At 40.8% G+C, this 15966-nt stretch overlaps 2 protein-coding genes across 9 annotated transcripts in view; one reads left to right on the forward strand and one right to left on the reverse strand.

The window, feature by feature from the left end:
* The window catches only part of FRMD5 (FERM domain containing 5), a 350784-nt gene extending 348784 nt beyond the window's left edge, over nucleotides 1-2000 (forward strand). For 2 of the 4 annotated variants that reach the window (XM_061182207.1, XM_061182208.1), the window contains exon 14: nucleotides 713-1689. In XM_061182207.1, coding sequence (XP_061038190.1) covers nucleotides 713-1290 — 578 coding nt within the window. In that variant the 3' untranslated portion in view covers nucleotides 1291-1689. Of the gene's footprint in view, nucleotides 1-712; nucleotides 1690-1931 lie in introns of those variants that run through there. The other 2 variants (XM_061182209.1, XM_061182210.1) reach the window with 2 other exon arrangements.
* Nucleotides 2001-7696: 5696 nt separating this feature from the next.
* WDR76 (WD repeat domain 76) overlaps nucleotides 7697-15966 on the reverse strand; it is a 53073-nt gene continuing 44803 nt past the window's right edge. For 4 of the 5 annotated variants that reach the window (XM_061182212.1, XM_061182214.1, XM_061182211.1 and 1 more), the window contains 2 exons: nucleotides 15042-15095; nucleotides 7697-9138 (listed from right to left, as the gene is read on the reverse strand). In XM_061182212.1, coding sequence (XP_061038195.1) covers nucleotides 8883-9138; nucleotides 15042-15095 — 310 coding nt within the window. In that variant the 3' untranslated portion in view covers nucleotides 7697-8882. The remainder of the gene's footprint in view (nucleotides 9139-15041; nucleotides 15096-15966) is intronic. The other variant, XM_061182213.1, reaches the window with a different exon arrangement.

The raw sequence follows: 15966 nt of genomic DNA on the forward strand, positions 1-15966 counted from the left end.
AGACCACTCTGTACTCTGGAGCAGCTAAAGCAAGGGGAGCTGTCAGCCTGTTCTGGACCCGGCTCAGTCTAAGGTGAAAAGAGAGGGAGAGCACTTAGGAAGAGCAGATCAGGTTTTTACCTCCCACAGAGTCAGGACAGCTAGAACTGGGAGGCTGAGGAGACTGACAGCAACTGCAGAAATCCAAAAGATGAGCTCATGAGCTCAAGGAGCTGTGTGCCGGGTTGTTAGGAGGACACTCGGCTCCAGAATCTGTATTTGATGAGGCCCAGCTGGGCAAAACACAGTCTCCTCCACATTCCTGCCTCTCAAGGCCCTCGGCTCCCTGAACCATGACCCCGGCTCCCTGAACCATGACCCCGGCTCTGGTTGGGTCAGGGATAGTCTGCGATTCTCTTTCAAATTGGGCTAAAGCCAGGCCCAGGACACCAAAGGCAGGAAAGGCAGAATCTTTAACCAATATGGCCAAAACTATAAGCAAAAAGAAAGAAACTTTCAACCAATGCCACTCTAGTTCCTGCTGCTTCTCTTGTCCTATTCTTGATACATCAAAACAGAGTGCAGTGGCCATTGCTGCTGGTCACGTGAGGCGTGCAAAGGGGCTTCCTAAGATTTTAGTGACCAGATAAAGCAGGATGGGTGCTGCCTCCGCCTGACAGCGAAGTGGGTGCCAGCACACAGAAGGCCTGCTCATTTTCTTTTGCCTTTCCAGGCCTCGAGTCCCTACGGGACAGTGCCCACTCCACCCCGGTGCGTTCCTCCTCCCACGGGGACACTTTCCTGCCTCACGTGAGAAGCAGCCGGGCAGACAGCAATGAGCGAGTCGCCGTGATCGCGGATGAGGCCTATAGCCCTGCAGACAGCGTGCTGCCCACCCCTGTGGCCGAGCACAGCCTGGAGCTGATGCTGCTTTCCCGGCAGATCAATGGGGCCACCTGCAGCATTGAGGAGGAGAAGGAGTCTGAGGCCAGCACCCCAACTGCTGCAGAGATGGAGGCCCTTGGGGGAGAGCTGAGGGCCCTGTGTCAGGGGCACGGCAGGCCAGAGGAGGAACAGGTGAATAAGTTTGTTTTAAGTGTCCTCCGTTTGCTCCTTGTGACCATGGGACTCCTCTTTGTTTTGCTCCTCCTCCTGATCATCCTTACTGAGTCTGACCTTGACATTGCCTTTTTCCGCGATATCCGCCAGACCCCCGAGTTTGAACAATTCCACTATCAATACTTTTGTCCCCTCAGGCGATGGTTTGCCTGCAAAATCCGCTCAGTGGTGAGCCTGCTCACTGACACCTGAGAAGGCAGGAATCCTCCCAATAACTAGTCAGGTGGACCAAGGAGCCCGGCTACCCATTCCCAGCAATGGGACCCATCGCGGAACCATCGGCACATGTACCAAGTCCTCCTCTCATGACTCAAAGTCCACAGCCTAGGAGGGTCGTTTCCCAGAAGAAGAAAGGGATAGGCTCATGCCTTGTCTAAACTAACTGGGAAAACTCATTTCCTTCAGAAGTTCTTTCAAGAAAGGCTCGGCGACTCTGTTTCTCATCCTCCCAATTTGCAGGATAAAATTTTTGGTTTTGAATTTTGATTTTTCATAGATGTGTATTATTTTGAAAATATCAAAAATAATTTATTTTATTATTACTGATTCTCACAGTAGTGTCACCTAGTAGATGGGACACTAGTTGGAGACTAGAGAGCTGTTGTCTTCTGTATTCTGCAGGAGCTTTCCTACTCAGTTCCAGTAGACTCATCACTGCAGCCTCAGCGGGGCAGGCCAGGGGTCTGGACAATGGGGACTGTCTAGGTTTTCTTCCCAGACAGAGCTTTTAAAAAAAAGTAAACGTCCATGTAGAATGATTAAATGGAAAGTTGCTTCTTATGACAGTCTGAGTTGGATTTTCTTTTCCTTTCATTTCTTTCAAATCTGAGCAGAGTGGGCATCTGAAGGGACCACCACTACAGCAGCAGCAGGGGTGGGGTAAGTCTGTCCCCTTAGACTAGATCCTAGTGGGCATCACCATGAGTTTTGTATAATGAACTTAGACTTCTGTGGGGTTTTTTTCTGAAGAACCTCAAGACTTTTATAGTGCTCCAGAAGCATTAGGTGAATTCAGTGGTGCCAGGGATAGAACTGTCAGAAATGCAGGACTAAGTGTAGTTAACAGAAACCAGAGCTAAGGTACCTGAGAGACTGTTGAGATCACAGAGCAGTACTTATTTTGTACAACACCCTCCCCCCAAAAAAAGACTATTTCAATTTATATTTTAACAACAAAATGTTATTTTCTTATCAATTCATATTTTGTTTTTACTTTATGGATTAAGAAAAATAGAGCCTGATGCACTTAAACGATACAAGGAAGAAACTGATCCTGAGAATGAAAAGCTTCAGAAAATAGAATTCCAAGATCAACAAACAGCCTGGGAAGGGACCAGGAAAAGAATCTCTTTAAATAGGAGTTCTAAGAGATGCCTACAAAAGAAGGTGAATGTGGCAGAGACCAAGACTTAGATGTAGAAATACTGCCCCCTAGCGTCATCCTCTGCACTGGGAAAATGAAAGTTGTAGGAAAGCACTTGCCATCCTTGCCGAGGGGAGCCGTGGAAGCATGCAGAAGCGCAGCATGTGGAGGGTGAGTGTGGGGTCCGAGGCCCGAGCTCTGCAACTCTTACAACCACTCACACACAAGATCTTTTTTTCATCTCAGGGAGAGATTTCTAAGTCATCTGGGGCCTGAGGACTTATGTAAGGTCAGTGGACATATTCCTGGGACCCACATTAACAGTGGAGCAGCTGCTGACACCCTATGATGCTGGGCAGCCCCAAATGCAGAAGAGAATGAGTCACGTGTAGATCTGCTTTCCCCTAGTTTGTCCTCTGAGACGGCAGAACCATGTCCATATACAGAATCTAATAGCCGTGGAATAAACGGAGTTTTTCCTTTTTTAAGGTTGGGGGTGGTGCTGTGTTTCGAAATTTTAATTGCCCTTTTATCTAGACCAGGGGTCGGCAAACTTCTTCTGTAAAGTGCCAGATAGATAGTAAATATTTTTTTATTTAGGTTTTGTGGGCCATACTCTTTGGCAACTACGCAACTCTGCCATCTTAGCACAGAACAGCCATAGGTAATACATAAACAAAGGAGCAAAGCTGTGTTCCAATAACATTTTTATTTATAAAACAGACAGTGAGCTGAATTTAGCCCACAGGCCATAATTTGCCAACCCCGATCTAGACAATAAAACTGCTCCTTACCAGTGTGTAAGCAGAAAGAGGGTCAGCTCTGCTCCAATTCCTGACATGTGTTAAAGATCCGGGATCATTTCCCAGTAGAGGCACTGGGGTTGCTTGTTTAAAGGGTGCTCGAACAACCAACCAGCAAAGAGATGTCTGATGCCAAGATGAGCAAGATCAAGCGCTGGAATGCTAAAACGCAGCCAGAATCTAAGCATGGAAGAGGGCCTGTCTGATCATTTCCATACCAGCAACAATTTGGGCAGAATTACAAACATCTAATTTCAAAGTGACAAGACAAAAACTGAGGGAGATCCTAGTAAAGATCAGGGATCGCTTAGAACCAACTAGCCACTGCCACTTGTCATCTACACAGGAAAGGCTTTATTAGCACAGGATTGGAGTAAAAAGTAGACTCAGAGAAGAAAAGGCTGTCAGGAAATAGGGGGCTGGTTTTAACCTGGATATCTACTGTCTTATGCAACATAGCAGATTACCTTTTAGTGTAGTGTTCCTACCTCAGTCTGTAGAATATGGTGTTTCTATGCAGTGAGTGATAGCCTCGACTCTGACCTTTCATATTCACATTAAAGACAGATGCAGTATTACATATCCTGGTACATACTTGTGTCTAGAGTTCTAACAGTACAGTACTCCATACCACTTCCTACAGCTGGATTTTGCTCTCTGAACAGAAACGTTTGGGTTATTTTTTTCCAGGGCTTATCCCACAAAATACAGATAGAAAAAGTTTCCTTCAATTTGCTTTTCAAATAAATAGTGCTTGAATAACAAACTTCCTTTGTTGGTGACTAGTCTTTTTTGGTATCTCCCGATCATTAAAAATTGTTCAAGTTTTTAACCTGATTTTACTGTGTTCCACTATGTCTCCTATTTTCTCTCAAAATTAGTTTTGATCTCATTGTAGAAAAAGCAGTGGTTTCCACAGCTTCATCTATCAGAGGAAATAAAACTCTTACTAAAGAATAGTGTACTGCATCTTTAAGCAGTAGAAGGTAAACTACCTACAAATGTGAATTTCTTAGTTTCATTAAAAAAAATATATAGTTGTTAACCTTTTGTGTGCCAAAAATTCTAAGTTACATTTTCCTTCAAAGCAATGTACTTTTTTCTACATATGCAGTATGTAGTTAGCATAAAATCATTGGTGCCATGAAAATTATTTTTAAACGTAAATAAATATTTAAATATCATAGAAGAGTGGACTCTTTTTTTTTTTTAACTTACAGCCTATCTCACTTTCTCCTCAAAATTAACAACACATAGATAAAAGGATACCAGTGGGATTTACATAGCTGACTGCTGTCTGCAACTGGAATTATTTAAAATAATCATTTTGTTTATAGCCATCTATTATCCTTGTTCTTCCCCCCAAAATAAATACTATTAAGAACTTAGAAGCTGTAAGTGTGGAATAATTTTGGAGATGAATTGGACCATGTTTTTCTGATGAGGAAAACCAAGAAATGATTTTCCCAAGGTTACACACAGTCTCAGAGCCCAAAGGAGAATCTAGATGGTCCAGCTTCTGCACCAGTGTTCGTAAGCCTGGAGTAAGAGAGAGAACAGCAAACAAACACTTCCTATGAAGGGAACAGAATGATATCACCACTACAATTACAAACCTCATATTTACAACTTAACAACATACATTCCTTTAACACTATCTCATCTGATTCTGTAACCATCACTCTGTGGCTATGGACTGGTAATGGTCTTCTAAATTCCATGAGGATAAAAGGTGAGACTAGGGTCCACTGTACTAGCTTATTATCTAATCTTCCTATTTTCAGTTCTACCTGCCCTCCAACCCTCCATTCTGCCACTAGATCATCTTCCTAAAGCACCGATCAGGTTATGTCACTTACTTCCAAATTTTAAGAGGTTCCTATTACCTTTAAAATGATATCCAGGGACCTCCCTGGTGGCGCAGTGGTTAAGAATCCACCTGCCAATGCAGGGGACACGGGTTCAAGCCCTGGTCCGGGAAGATCCCACATGCCGCAGAGCAACTAAGCCCGTGCACCACAACTACTGAGCCTGCGCTCTAGAGCCCGCGTGCCACAACTACTGAAGCCCGTGTGCCTACAGCCAGTGCTCCACAACAAGAGAAGCCACTGCAATGAGAAGCCCGCGCACCACAACAGAGTAGCCCCTGCTCGCTGCAACTAGAGAAAGCCCATGTGCAGCAACGAAGACCCAATGCAGCCAAAAATTAATTAATTAATAAAAAAAATAAAATGATATCCAGTGCCCTGTCCCCAGGGAAGTTTTTTTTTAAATGACAGGAGTCTCTGCTTAAAGTGATCTGAAGAGTAAAAAAGCATGAGAACCACTGGATGCGAGTGGTTTCCCATGATCCTACAGACTTAACAGCTACAGCCCTTTTTTTTTTTTAATAAATTTATTTATTTATTTATTTTAAGCTTGGTGGTGCGCAGACTTCTCATTACAGTGGCTTCTCTTGTTGTGGAGCACGGGCTCTAGGCACACGGGCTTCAGTAGTCATGGCACATGGGCTCAATAGTTGTGGCTCATGGGCTCTAGAACGCAGGCTCAGTAGTGGTGGCGCCCTGGCTTAGTTGCTCCGCGGCATGTGGGAGCTTCCCTGACCGGGGCTCAAACCCGGGTCTCCAGCATTGGCAGGCGGATTCTTAACCACTGTACCACCAGGGAAGTCCCTATAGCCCTTCTTTGGATAACTAATGACGACTCACCTATGCACACATCCTTTCAAGGCCCCTGCTTAGGGTGCCTCAACCACAACCAAGCCCCTCTGCACCTGAACACACTTCTGGTTTTAGCTCATGAACAGGCTTCCTCTACACACCCCTACAACATGCTGATGGAGTGGAGTAAAACGTGCAAAAGATACTTTTAAAACATTTCCTCTTGCACAGCTTCCATTTTAGGAAAACATACCTTAAGATGTTTTACTCCTTGCTCTGTGTAACTGTGCTAAATATTATCTTCCTCACAAAATTCCACCTTTTCATTTGAAAAGTCAAACATTTACAGCCACATGAACCAGAATTATGGGTCTATGTTGTCTTAAAACTAAAACTCATTACTGGCCATCAACTCTGTACTAACAAGGAAAAACAGAAGTACTAAATCAGAAGGGACAGCCTAACAAACGAGATGCCTAAGTTTTCAGAATCTGAAGACAGAGTGCATATACTTCTTCCTCTCAAGTTTGATACAGAAGGCACATGTTTCTGCCCTCCTCCTCTTCTCATGTACTGTACACTGGCTGAAAGTATTTAAACCTTTGTATCCACAGCCCTAAAGCTCTCTGCTTTCCTGGAGAACTACCTTTGCAAAGTCTTCTCCGTGCAAAGGTTAACTCAAAGGACAGAATACTAAAATGGGTCTTAAGCAATTCAGATTCTATCAATTCCTAATCATTTGCAGTCCCTCTTAGTCTGACCAAGTCTCCATCCACCCCAAATGAGATCATCTCCTTCCTCCTTAACGTCACATTAAAAAAGGTCAGGCATCTCAAAGAAAATAACTACAGGAGAATTCAGAGCTTACATGCTTATGAGATGTTATAAAGGCCAGCTAACAAAAAAGGTTTATCCAGAAGGGAGAGAGCAATCATAATACACACATAATTACAGAAGCCACACAGCTTTAAACGAGTCTCTGGGAGAAGTGCCTTTCACAACAGAATACAGTTTAAGGATGTCCTAAGGGAGGCAACTGTCCTTTACGTGCTTTCTAGATTTAAACAACTGCTCCTTTATAGAGCTTACCACCAAGAAACAAGTCCCCCACTCACTCTCCTACTCTCCTTCCTGCACCGCCTCAAGAAGACAGAACTCTGTTAAGTAGAATGGGATATAAATAGCACAGCTTATGAAGCTACAGTGGCAAAAGAAACCAGAAAAGTGAGAAACATCAAGAATTTGCTAACATTTAGTGCAGAAGCCAGGCAATTAGCACCAAGTATACCACCAAGTATTCAAAGCTTAAATGATAGTACTAATTTGATTGAGAGTAGTTTTCAACATCTTAAAAGAACAACTCCCACAGAACTAGCCACTCTAGAACCTGTAAAATTAAGTGGCGTGGAAAAGGGAAAGGGAGCCTAAAGGTTTCATTTACTATTTCCAGGACAGTTTAAATATACCTCAACCTCACATAACCTTACTTTTTGCATTTCATAAATTAATATTTCCACCTTGCTTATCAATTCCTGTATTCATATCACCAAGAAAACAGAGAAATCCTATTCCTTCTAAACACCCACAACCTATTAATAAACTAAGCCTCAAAACTTATTTAGACTTTAATTACAGAGAAGGAAATTATTTAAGAAAAAAATGTTCAAGGAAATGATACACGTCACTTTATTTCTGTGATATACAATTATGAAAAGATAATATTTCCTCTTAGAAATCAAACATATTGCTGAAGCTATTTACAACAGGCTTTCAGTAGTAGTTTGGCAATGAAGAACAATGGAAAAAGTTGGATAGGTAAGGTCACACAGTAATATTAGTCACTGATTTAGTAATATCCAACAACAGACACATTCAAATTGCCACAGCTTCCGAAAAAAAATTTTATGAAGAAATTCCAAAAATGGTATTTCATAACACTTCCCCAGGTTATTGAATCTCCTCTGGAGAGTTTAAAGACACAGACAGATAAGGCTGTCTATGACTTTCTAAGTCAGGAGCTTTTACTTCTTTAACCATGACCCACAGTACCACAGTAATAAAGAAATACATTTTACGTCAGAATATACGTATGCATGTATACCTACAAATATGTATGCATATGGAACTAAGTTTCACAAAAGAATACTTACTCTAATTATGTTTGCTATTCTTTACTATTTCTCTCCTTTTCATTTTTGTAAACACTGTTCATGGCCACTTAACTGATTCCATGTGAACAGCTACAAACCACAGTCTGGGAAACACTGGTCTGAAGGTAATCTCATACTGGATTACAGCAATCAGGTAGATCCAAACCCTGTGCCTACAAGCCCTGGGATTCCTTGGCTGTGTCTCAGGAGCCATGTAGAGGAGCGGGAGGGAAAGGGTCAACACACACAGACACAGGCCCTGCCCAAGTGAACCAAAGCTTCTCAGCAATTTCTTGGGATTTCATGTAAGATTTAATTTAGAGGCAAGGGGGAAAAAAGGTGCTCAGTTTAAAAACTCAAAAGTTTCAAAATCACTGAGTTAGATGACCTTTCAGGACCCCTTCCAGTGTATGAGTCTAGAAATAAATATTTACTGCAAACTATAAAAAAACCCACAAATCTATATATCACTATAGAATCAAAACCACAAAAACAACCAAAATACTGATCACTCAAAGCTTCATAATTTATGTTAGAATTTCTCAACATTCTGCCTGATTAAAAGTGCTGAAGGCATCACAGTCTCCCCTTTAATTCCCTCGCCATCCTATAGAAACAACCTCCAAGGCTTCTCTCTTACTAAAAGTACCTTCTGCTCACAGTTCTTATTAACAAAGCAATTTTATATTTGCTAAAAATAGAACATATTACCAAGTAAACAGACTAAGCCACGTGAATTACTGGGCTCCTTAGACACTGATTAATTTGAACAAATCGGTGTTGTCAAACCAAAAACTCCGCAACTTTCTTAATTCATAAAAACATGTATCCTCCCACTGGAGTTACCTCCAGCCAAAATATACCGAGTTGGGTGCATAGCGTTGATGGAACACACAGAGGCAAGGCATTCTCCACCAAGAAAAGAGTGCACCCACTTTCCTCTCTCATGGAAGATTTCCACTCGCCGTGGATGGGCCATGCTGCCGACTATGATACAGTCTTCTTGTTTAGGGTCCCACACAGCTTGGAACCTGGTCAGCCATCTCCCAGTAATGGTGTTGTGCCTAGTGAAAAAAAACGATTTTTTTAAAGGACAGTAGTGTTAAATAACTCCAGGTAGCATGGGCAGAGGGTAAAGATGGCATTGCTCCTAAATGCTGATATTCTCTGCCAAGTTTCTTTTCATTAAGTTACTGCGTCACCAACAACCTAATCTCATCCTTCATGCAAGACTGAAACTCAGGACAGAGATGATGTATTCTGCATTTTTGAATCTCCAGTGCTGGGTACAGTGGTTTGTGCTCAGTGGATGGTCACTAAATGTCTATTGAAATGGCACCTTTTTTGTTCACTATTTACTAGCTCAATGGACTCCCCTCCTTTTTTTTAGCACATGCAAACAGAAGAAGACCTAGAACAAAGAAATATATAATCTAGGTTTTTGCTGTTTTAACAGGATCTGCTATTTCCCATATTTGTATTCCCCTAATTACCAAACCCTGAAATCATTTTATATTCCATACAACCTTAAAGTTAAAAATACACCTGGAGCTCAAAGAAGAAATCACAAGGGAAATTAGATATCTGCAGACAAATAAAAATGAAAACAACCTACCAAAATCTACGGGATGCTGTGAAAGCAATAGTAAGAGGGAAATTTATAGCAGTAAACATTAGAAAAGAAGAAAGATCTAAAAATCAACAATCTAACTACACCTCAAGAAACTAGAAAAAGAAGAACAAACAAAACCAAAAGACAGCAGAAGGAAGGAAATAATAAAGATTAGAGCAGAGATAAATGAATTACAGAATAGAAAAACAACAGAAAAAAATAAACTAGGAGTTGGTTTTTTGAAAAGATCAACAAAATTGACAAGCCCTTAGCTAGATTAAGAAAAAAAAGAGAGGAAATGCAAATCACTAAAATAAGAAATGAAAATGGGACATTATAACTGATGTCACAGAAATTAAAAGGATTATAATACTATGGACAATTATACAGCAATGAACTGGACAATCCAGAAAAAAATGAATAAATTCCCAGACACAGGACTTCCCTGGTGGTCAGGTGGTAAAGAATCTGCCTTCCAATGCAGGGGACACGGGTTCGATCCCTGGTGGGGGAACTAAGATCCCACATGCTGAGGGGCAACTAAGCCCACGCACCACAACTACAGAGCCCACACACTCTGGAGTCTGCACGCCACAACTAGAGAAAAGAAAACCCACATGCCGCAACTAGAGAGAAGCCTGCATGCCACAACTAGAGAGAAGCCCGCACACCTCAACGAAAGATCCCGCATGCCTCAGTGAAGATCCCACATGCTGCAACTAAGACCCGACACAGGCAAAAAATAAATTATTTTGTTTAAATTCCCAGACACATACAATTTACCAAGACTGAATCATGAAGAAATAGAAAATCTAAATAGAACTATAACTAGTAAAGGGATTAAAATAATAACCAAAAACCTCCCAACAAAAAAATCCCAGGACCAGATGGCTTCACTGGAGATTTCTACCTAACATTTAAAGAAGAATTAACACCAGTGCTCCTCAAACTCTTCCAAAAAGTTGAAGAGGAGGGAACACTTCCCAATTCATTCTGTGAGGCCAACACTACCCTGATACCAAAGCCAGACAAGGAACCTACAAGAAAGAAAAAAAAAAAAAAAAAGCCTACAGACTAATATTCCTGATGAATACTGATGCAAAAATTCACAACAAAATACCAGCAAACCAAATTCAACAGCACATTAAGAGGATTATACACCATGACCAAGTTGAATTTATACCTGGGATGCAAGGATGGTTCAACATATAAAACTCAGTTAATGTGATATACCACATTAACAGAATGAAGGACAAAAATCATAAGATCCTCTCAACCAGTACAGAAAAATCATTTGACAGAATTCAATACCCTTTCATGATAAACACTCAACAAACTAGGAATAGACAAAAACTATCTCAACATAATAAAGGCCATATATGAAAGGCCCACAGCTAACATAATACTCAATGATGAAAAACTGAAAGCTTTTCCTGTAAGATGTGGTAAAAGGCAAGGATGCCTACTCTTGCCATGTCTATTCAACATAGTATTGGAAATTTGGTAGGACTAGAAAACTGGGTAGGACTAAAGACTCCACAAACACACAAAAAAACTAAACAATTTCAGCAAATTTACAGGATACAAAAATCAACACACAAAAATCAGTTGAATTTCTACACACTAAGAATGACCAATCCAGAAAGGAAATTAAGAAAACAATCCCATTTACAATAGCATAAAAAAGAATAAAATATTTAGGAATAAATTTAACCAAAGATGTTAAAGATTTGTATACTGAAAACTACAAAACATTACTTAAACAAACCAAAGAAGACACAAATAAATGGAAAGACATTGTGGTTGCGGACTGGAAGACTTAATATTGTTAAAATGTCTATACTACCCAAAGTGATCTATAGAATTCAATCAATGCAATCCCTATGAAAATCCCAATGGCATGTCTTACAGAGAGAAAAAAAATCCTAAAATTGATATGAAACTCAAGGAACTACAAACAGTCAAAATAATCTTTAAAAAGAAGAAGAGGACCTCCCTGGTGGCGCAGTGGTTAAGAATCCACCTGCCAACGCAGGGGACATGCGTTCGAGCCCTGGTCCAGGAAGATCCCACATGCCGCAGAGCAACTAAGCCCGTGCACCACAACTACTGAGCCTGTGCTCTAGAGCCCGCAAGCCACAACTACTGAGCCCGCATGCCGCAACTACTGAAGCCCGCGCACCTAGAGCCCATGCTTCGCGACAAAGAGAAGCCACTGCAATGAGAAGCCCACACACCACAATGAAGAGTAGCCCCTGCTTGCCGCAACTAGAGAAAAGTCCACGCACAGCAACGGAGACCCAGTGCAGCCAAAAAAAAAAAAAAAAGAACCAAGTTGGGGGCCTCATACTTCCGGATTTCAAAACATACTACAAAGTGACAGTAATCATGACGGTGTGGTACTGGTATAAAGACAGACACTACAGACTAGTAGAACAGAATAGATCCCATAAATGTACATGTACATGGTCAATTGATATTCAACATGGGTGCCAAGACCACAAAATGGGAAAAGGACAGTTTCTTCAACAAATGGTGCTGGGAGAACTGGATATCCACATTCAAAAGAATAAAGTTGGACAATAATCTTATATTATATACAAAAATTAACTCAAAGTGGATTAAAGACCTAAACATAAGACTTGAAACTATTAATAAAACAGAGAAGAAAACATAGGGGGAAAGTTTCAGGACACTGGATTTAGCAATGATTTCTTCGATATGACACCAAAAGCACAGGCAACAAAAGCAAAAACAGACAAATCTACATCAAACTTAAAAACTCTGTGCATCAAAGGAAACAATCAACAGAGTGAAAAGGCAACCCACAAAATGGTAGAAAATATTCACGAATCATATATTTGATAAGGGGTTAATATGCAGAATACGTAAGGAATTCCTATAACTCAACAACAACAAAACTTATGCAATTCAAAAATGGGCAAAAGAAAAAATAAATAAATAAAAATTTAAAAAGAAAAAAAGGGCAAAAGACTTGAATAGACAGTTCTCCAACGAAGATACACAAATGGCCAACAAGCAAATGAAAAGATGTTTAACATCACTAATCATTAGAGAAATGCAATCAAAACCACAATGAGATATTACCTCATTAGGATAATCACTAACAAAAGAACAGACAGTAAGTGTTGATGCATATAAAGAGAAATTAGAACCCTGGTGCACTACTGGAATGTAAAATGGTTTGGCTGCTATGGAAAAACAGTACAAAGGTTCCTCAAAAAATTAAAAATAGAATTATCAGATGATCCATCAAAGTCCCCCTTCTGGGTATATATCCAAAAGAATTCAAAGCAGGATCTTAAAGAGATATCTTTACACCCATTTGTTCACTGCAGCATTATTCACAATAGCCAAGAGGTAGAAACAATCAGAATGTCCATCAACAGATGAATGGAAAAAGAAAATGTGGCACATACATACAGTGGAATATTATGCAGCCTTTAAAAGAGGAAGGGACTTCCCTGGTGGCGCAGTGGTTTAGAATCCGCCTGCCAATGCAGGGGACACGGGTTCGATTGCTGGTCCAGGAAGATCCCACATGCTGCGGAGCATCTAAGCCCATGTGCCACAACCACTGAGCCCGGGCTGTAGAGCCCGCAAGCCACAACTACTGAGCCCGTGTGACACAACTACTGAAGCCCGTGCGCCTAGAGCCCGTGCTCTGCAACAAGAGAAGCCACTGCAATAAGAAGCCCGTGCACCGCAATGAAGAGTAGCCCCGACTCGCCTCAACTAGAGAAAGCCCGGGCGCAGCAACGAAGACCCAACGCAGCCAAAAATAAATTAATTTTAAAAAATTAAACTAAACAGGAGGAGATCTTGTCACATGCTAGAATATGGATGAACATCGAGGACATTATGCTAAGCGAAATGAACCAGTCACAAAATGACAAATAGTGTATGATTTCACTCATATGAAGTATCTATAGTAGTCAAAATCATAGAAATGGAAAGTAGAAAGATGGTTGCCAAGGTCTGGGAAAAGGGGGAAAGAGGAATTAATGTTTAATGGGCAGTTTCAGTTTTGCAAGATAAAAAAATTCTAGAAGTCTGCTGCACAACAATGTGAATATACCTAACACTATTGCACTGTATACATATAAATAGTTAAGATGGTTAATTTATGTGTTTATAACCACAACTAAAAATAAAGTAAAAAAAATTTTTTTAATATATTTGGGGCTCTTTACTGCTCTCCAAAGCAAAAAACAAAGCACTGCCTTTTTATTCTCTATATTGTAACACCATTAGCAACCCTTTCTTACTAAAGAAGTATGAACAATGGAGAACCACATTTCCCTCTGCCACTCAATGACCCTATCTCTACTGACCTCTGAATCATCACACTAGATAATTTTTTTAAAATATGCATTAGAAACCAATAAACTAGAATTAATAAAGTTTGAAAAAGGAAATGAAGAGGGAAATTCTGTGAAAAAGAAAACAAACATGCTTAAATATAGCCTCTATAGACTATAAAACTCATGAAGCAACAATCAACATACATTGCACACCCTGTCCCCAACTTCATAAATACTAATAAAGAGGTATGTCTAGGAAGAAGGCATTGCATAGTTTGATGTAAAATACATACATTAAAGGTAGCAGATGCAGGCTTCCCTGGTGGCGCAGTGGTTGAGAATCTGCCTGCCAATGCAGGGGACACGGGTTCGAGCCCTGGTCTGGGAGGATCCCACATGCCGTGGAGCAACTAAGCCCGTGAGCCACAACTACTGAGCCTGCGCGTCTGGAGCCTGTGCTCCGCAAGAGAGGCCGCGATAGTGAGAGGCCCGCGCACCGCGATGAAGAGTGGCCCCCGCTCGCCGCAACTAGAGAAAGCCCTCGCACATAAACGAAGACCCAACACAGCCAAAAATAAATAAATAAATTAATTAATTAAAAAAAAAGTAGCAGATGCAAAAAAAGGGTAACCAAACAAAGTAAGTGGGAAGATGGGGAAGCCCTCCAAGCCCAGAACAAACAGGTGCAAATAAACAGAGCTTCAGCTAGCCTCACCAGCAACTAAGTCTCAATAGGATAACATGAGTAATTCAGGTTGGAATAAAGTCACTCACCTTAACCAAAAATAACCACCCAGAGGCACAGAACAGCTACTGACTAAAAGAGATTGAACCTCTTTACAGAAACGGGAAACCTGGAAGCAAGAACCCTTCTGTATAGGATAGGAACTAGCAACCTGGAACACTGGAACAATGTAATACAAAATCAGACCTATTACATCTCCTTGACAATCAGATGTCCAATGTATGCACTCCAACAAAGACCTCATAGTAATCCAGGGTCTACTTTATTTGGCACATGGAAACCTACCTGATGGTGGTGAGAAGAGGAATCTTCGAGGATATACAGCTGCTGTCAAAGATTCTAGAAAATAAAGAGCAAGAATAAAGGAGCACACTCTTTATTGTTTCTTGAAAATTTTCTGAAATATTATCAGTGTATTTAACAAGCTTTTCACTGGTTCATGATATGAAATATGATTGTTATCTTAAAATATATAGGATCAGGCTCTAACAAACCTCAGCTAATATATTTACAAAAGTTACAAAGAATATTATAAAATTCAGTGCTTATAGTTTAGTGTGGAAATTACTTATTTAGACATTATTACTCCAAACTTAAATGTACATTCTAAAGTGATAATCTAGACTCTATATTCAGATTCACAGTAATATAGGTCATACATAAGGGATGTAGTCTGAAAATGCAAAAATAACCTAAAAGTGCATGCATGTATCAAGGGAGACTCATCAGTTGAGGGCGTGATAGTGTCACGTCCAGATTCTGACAAGACTAAGACTGTCCAGTGACCAAGGGGAGGAGTTCTTGTGGGGCAACTGGAGGAATCCAGAAGCCTCCACTAGGTACCCTGGCAGACAGAAACTAACCAAATCATCACCACCTCCCCCTTCTCCTTGTGCTTAGCTATTCCACTGAAATTTCTTGGCACTAGAGCTTATTAACTAATTAGATTAATAGAAAGCCAAATAACTAATGGCTAATGTAACAAGAGTAAACTCTGCAGTGCAAATGAACAGGAATGGGACAAATAAGTAGCCCTTAAGACAAAGAAAACTGCATGGGTGGAAAGGGAACCCTGGGCTGCCACTGTCTGGTGACTAAATCTCTTAATGTATTACCTGGTAATGCTCACACACTCTACTAGAAATTAACTGGGTACCTGTCACACACTATAAACCATGTTCTTCCTAATAGATGGGTCTAAACAGAAATT

Source organism: Eubalaena glacialis, chromosome 2, assembly GCF_028564815.1.
Source record: "Eubalaena glacialis isolate mEubGla1 chromosome 2, mEubGla1.1.hap2.+ XY, whole genome shotgun sequence".
In the NCBI taxonomy this organism is placed as follows: domain Eukaryota; kingdom Metazoa; phylum Chordata; class Mammalia; order Artiodactyla; family Balaenidae; genus Eubalaena; species Eubalaena glacialis.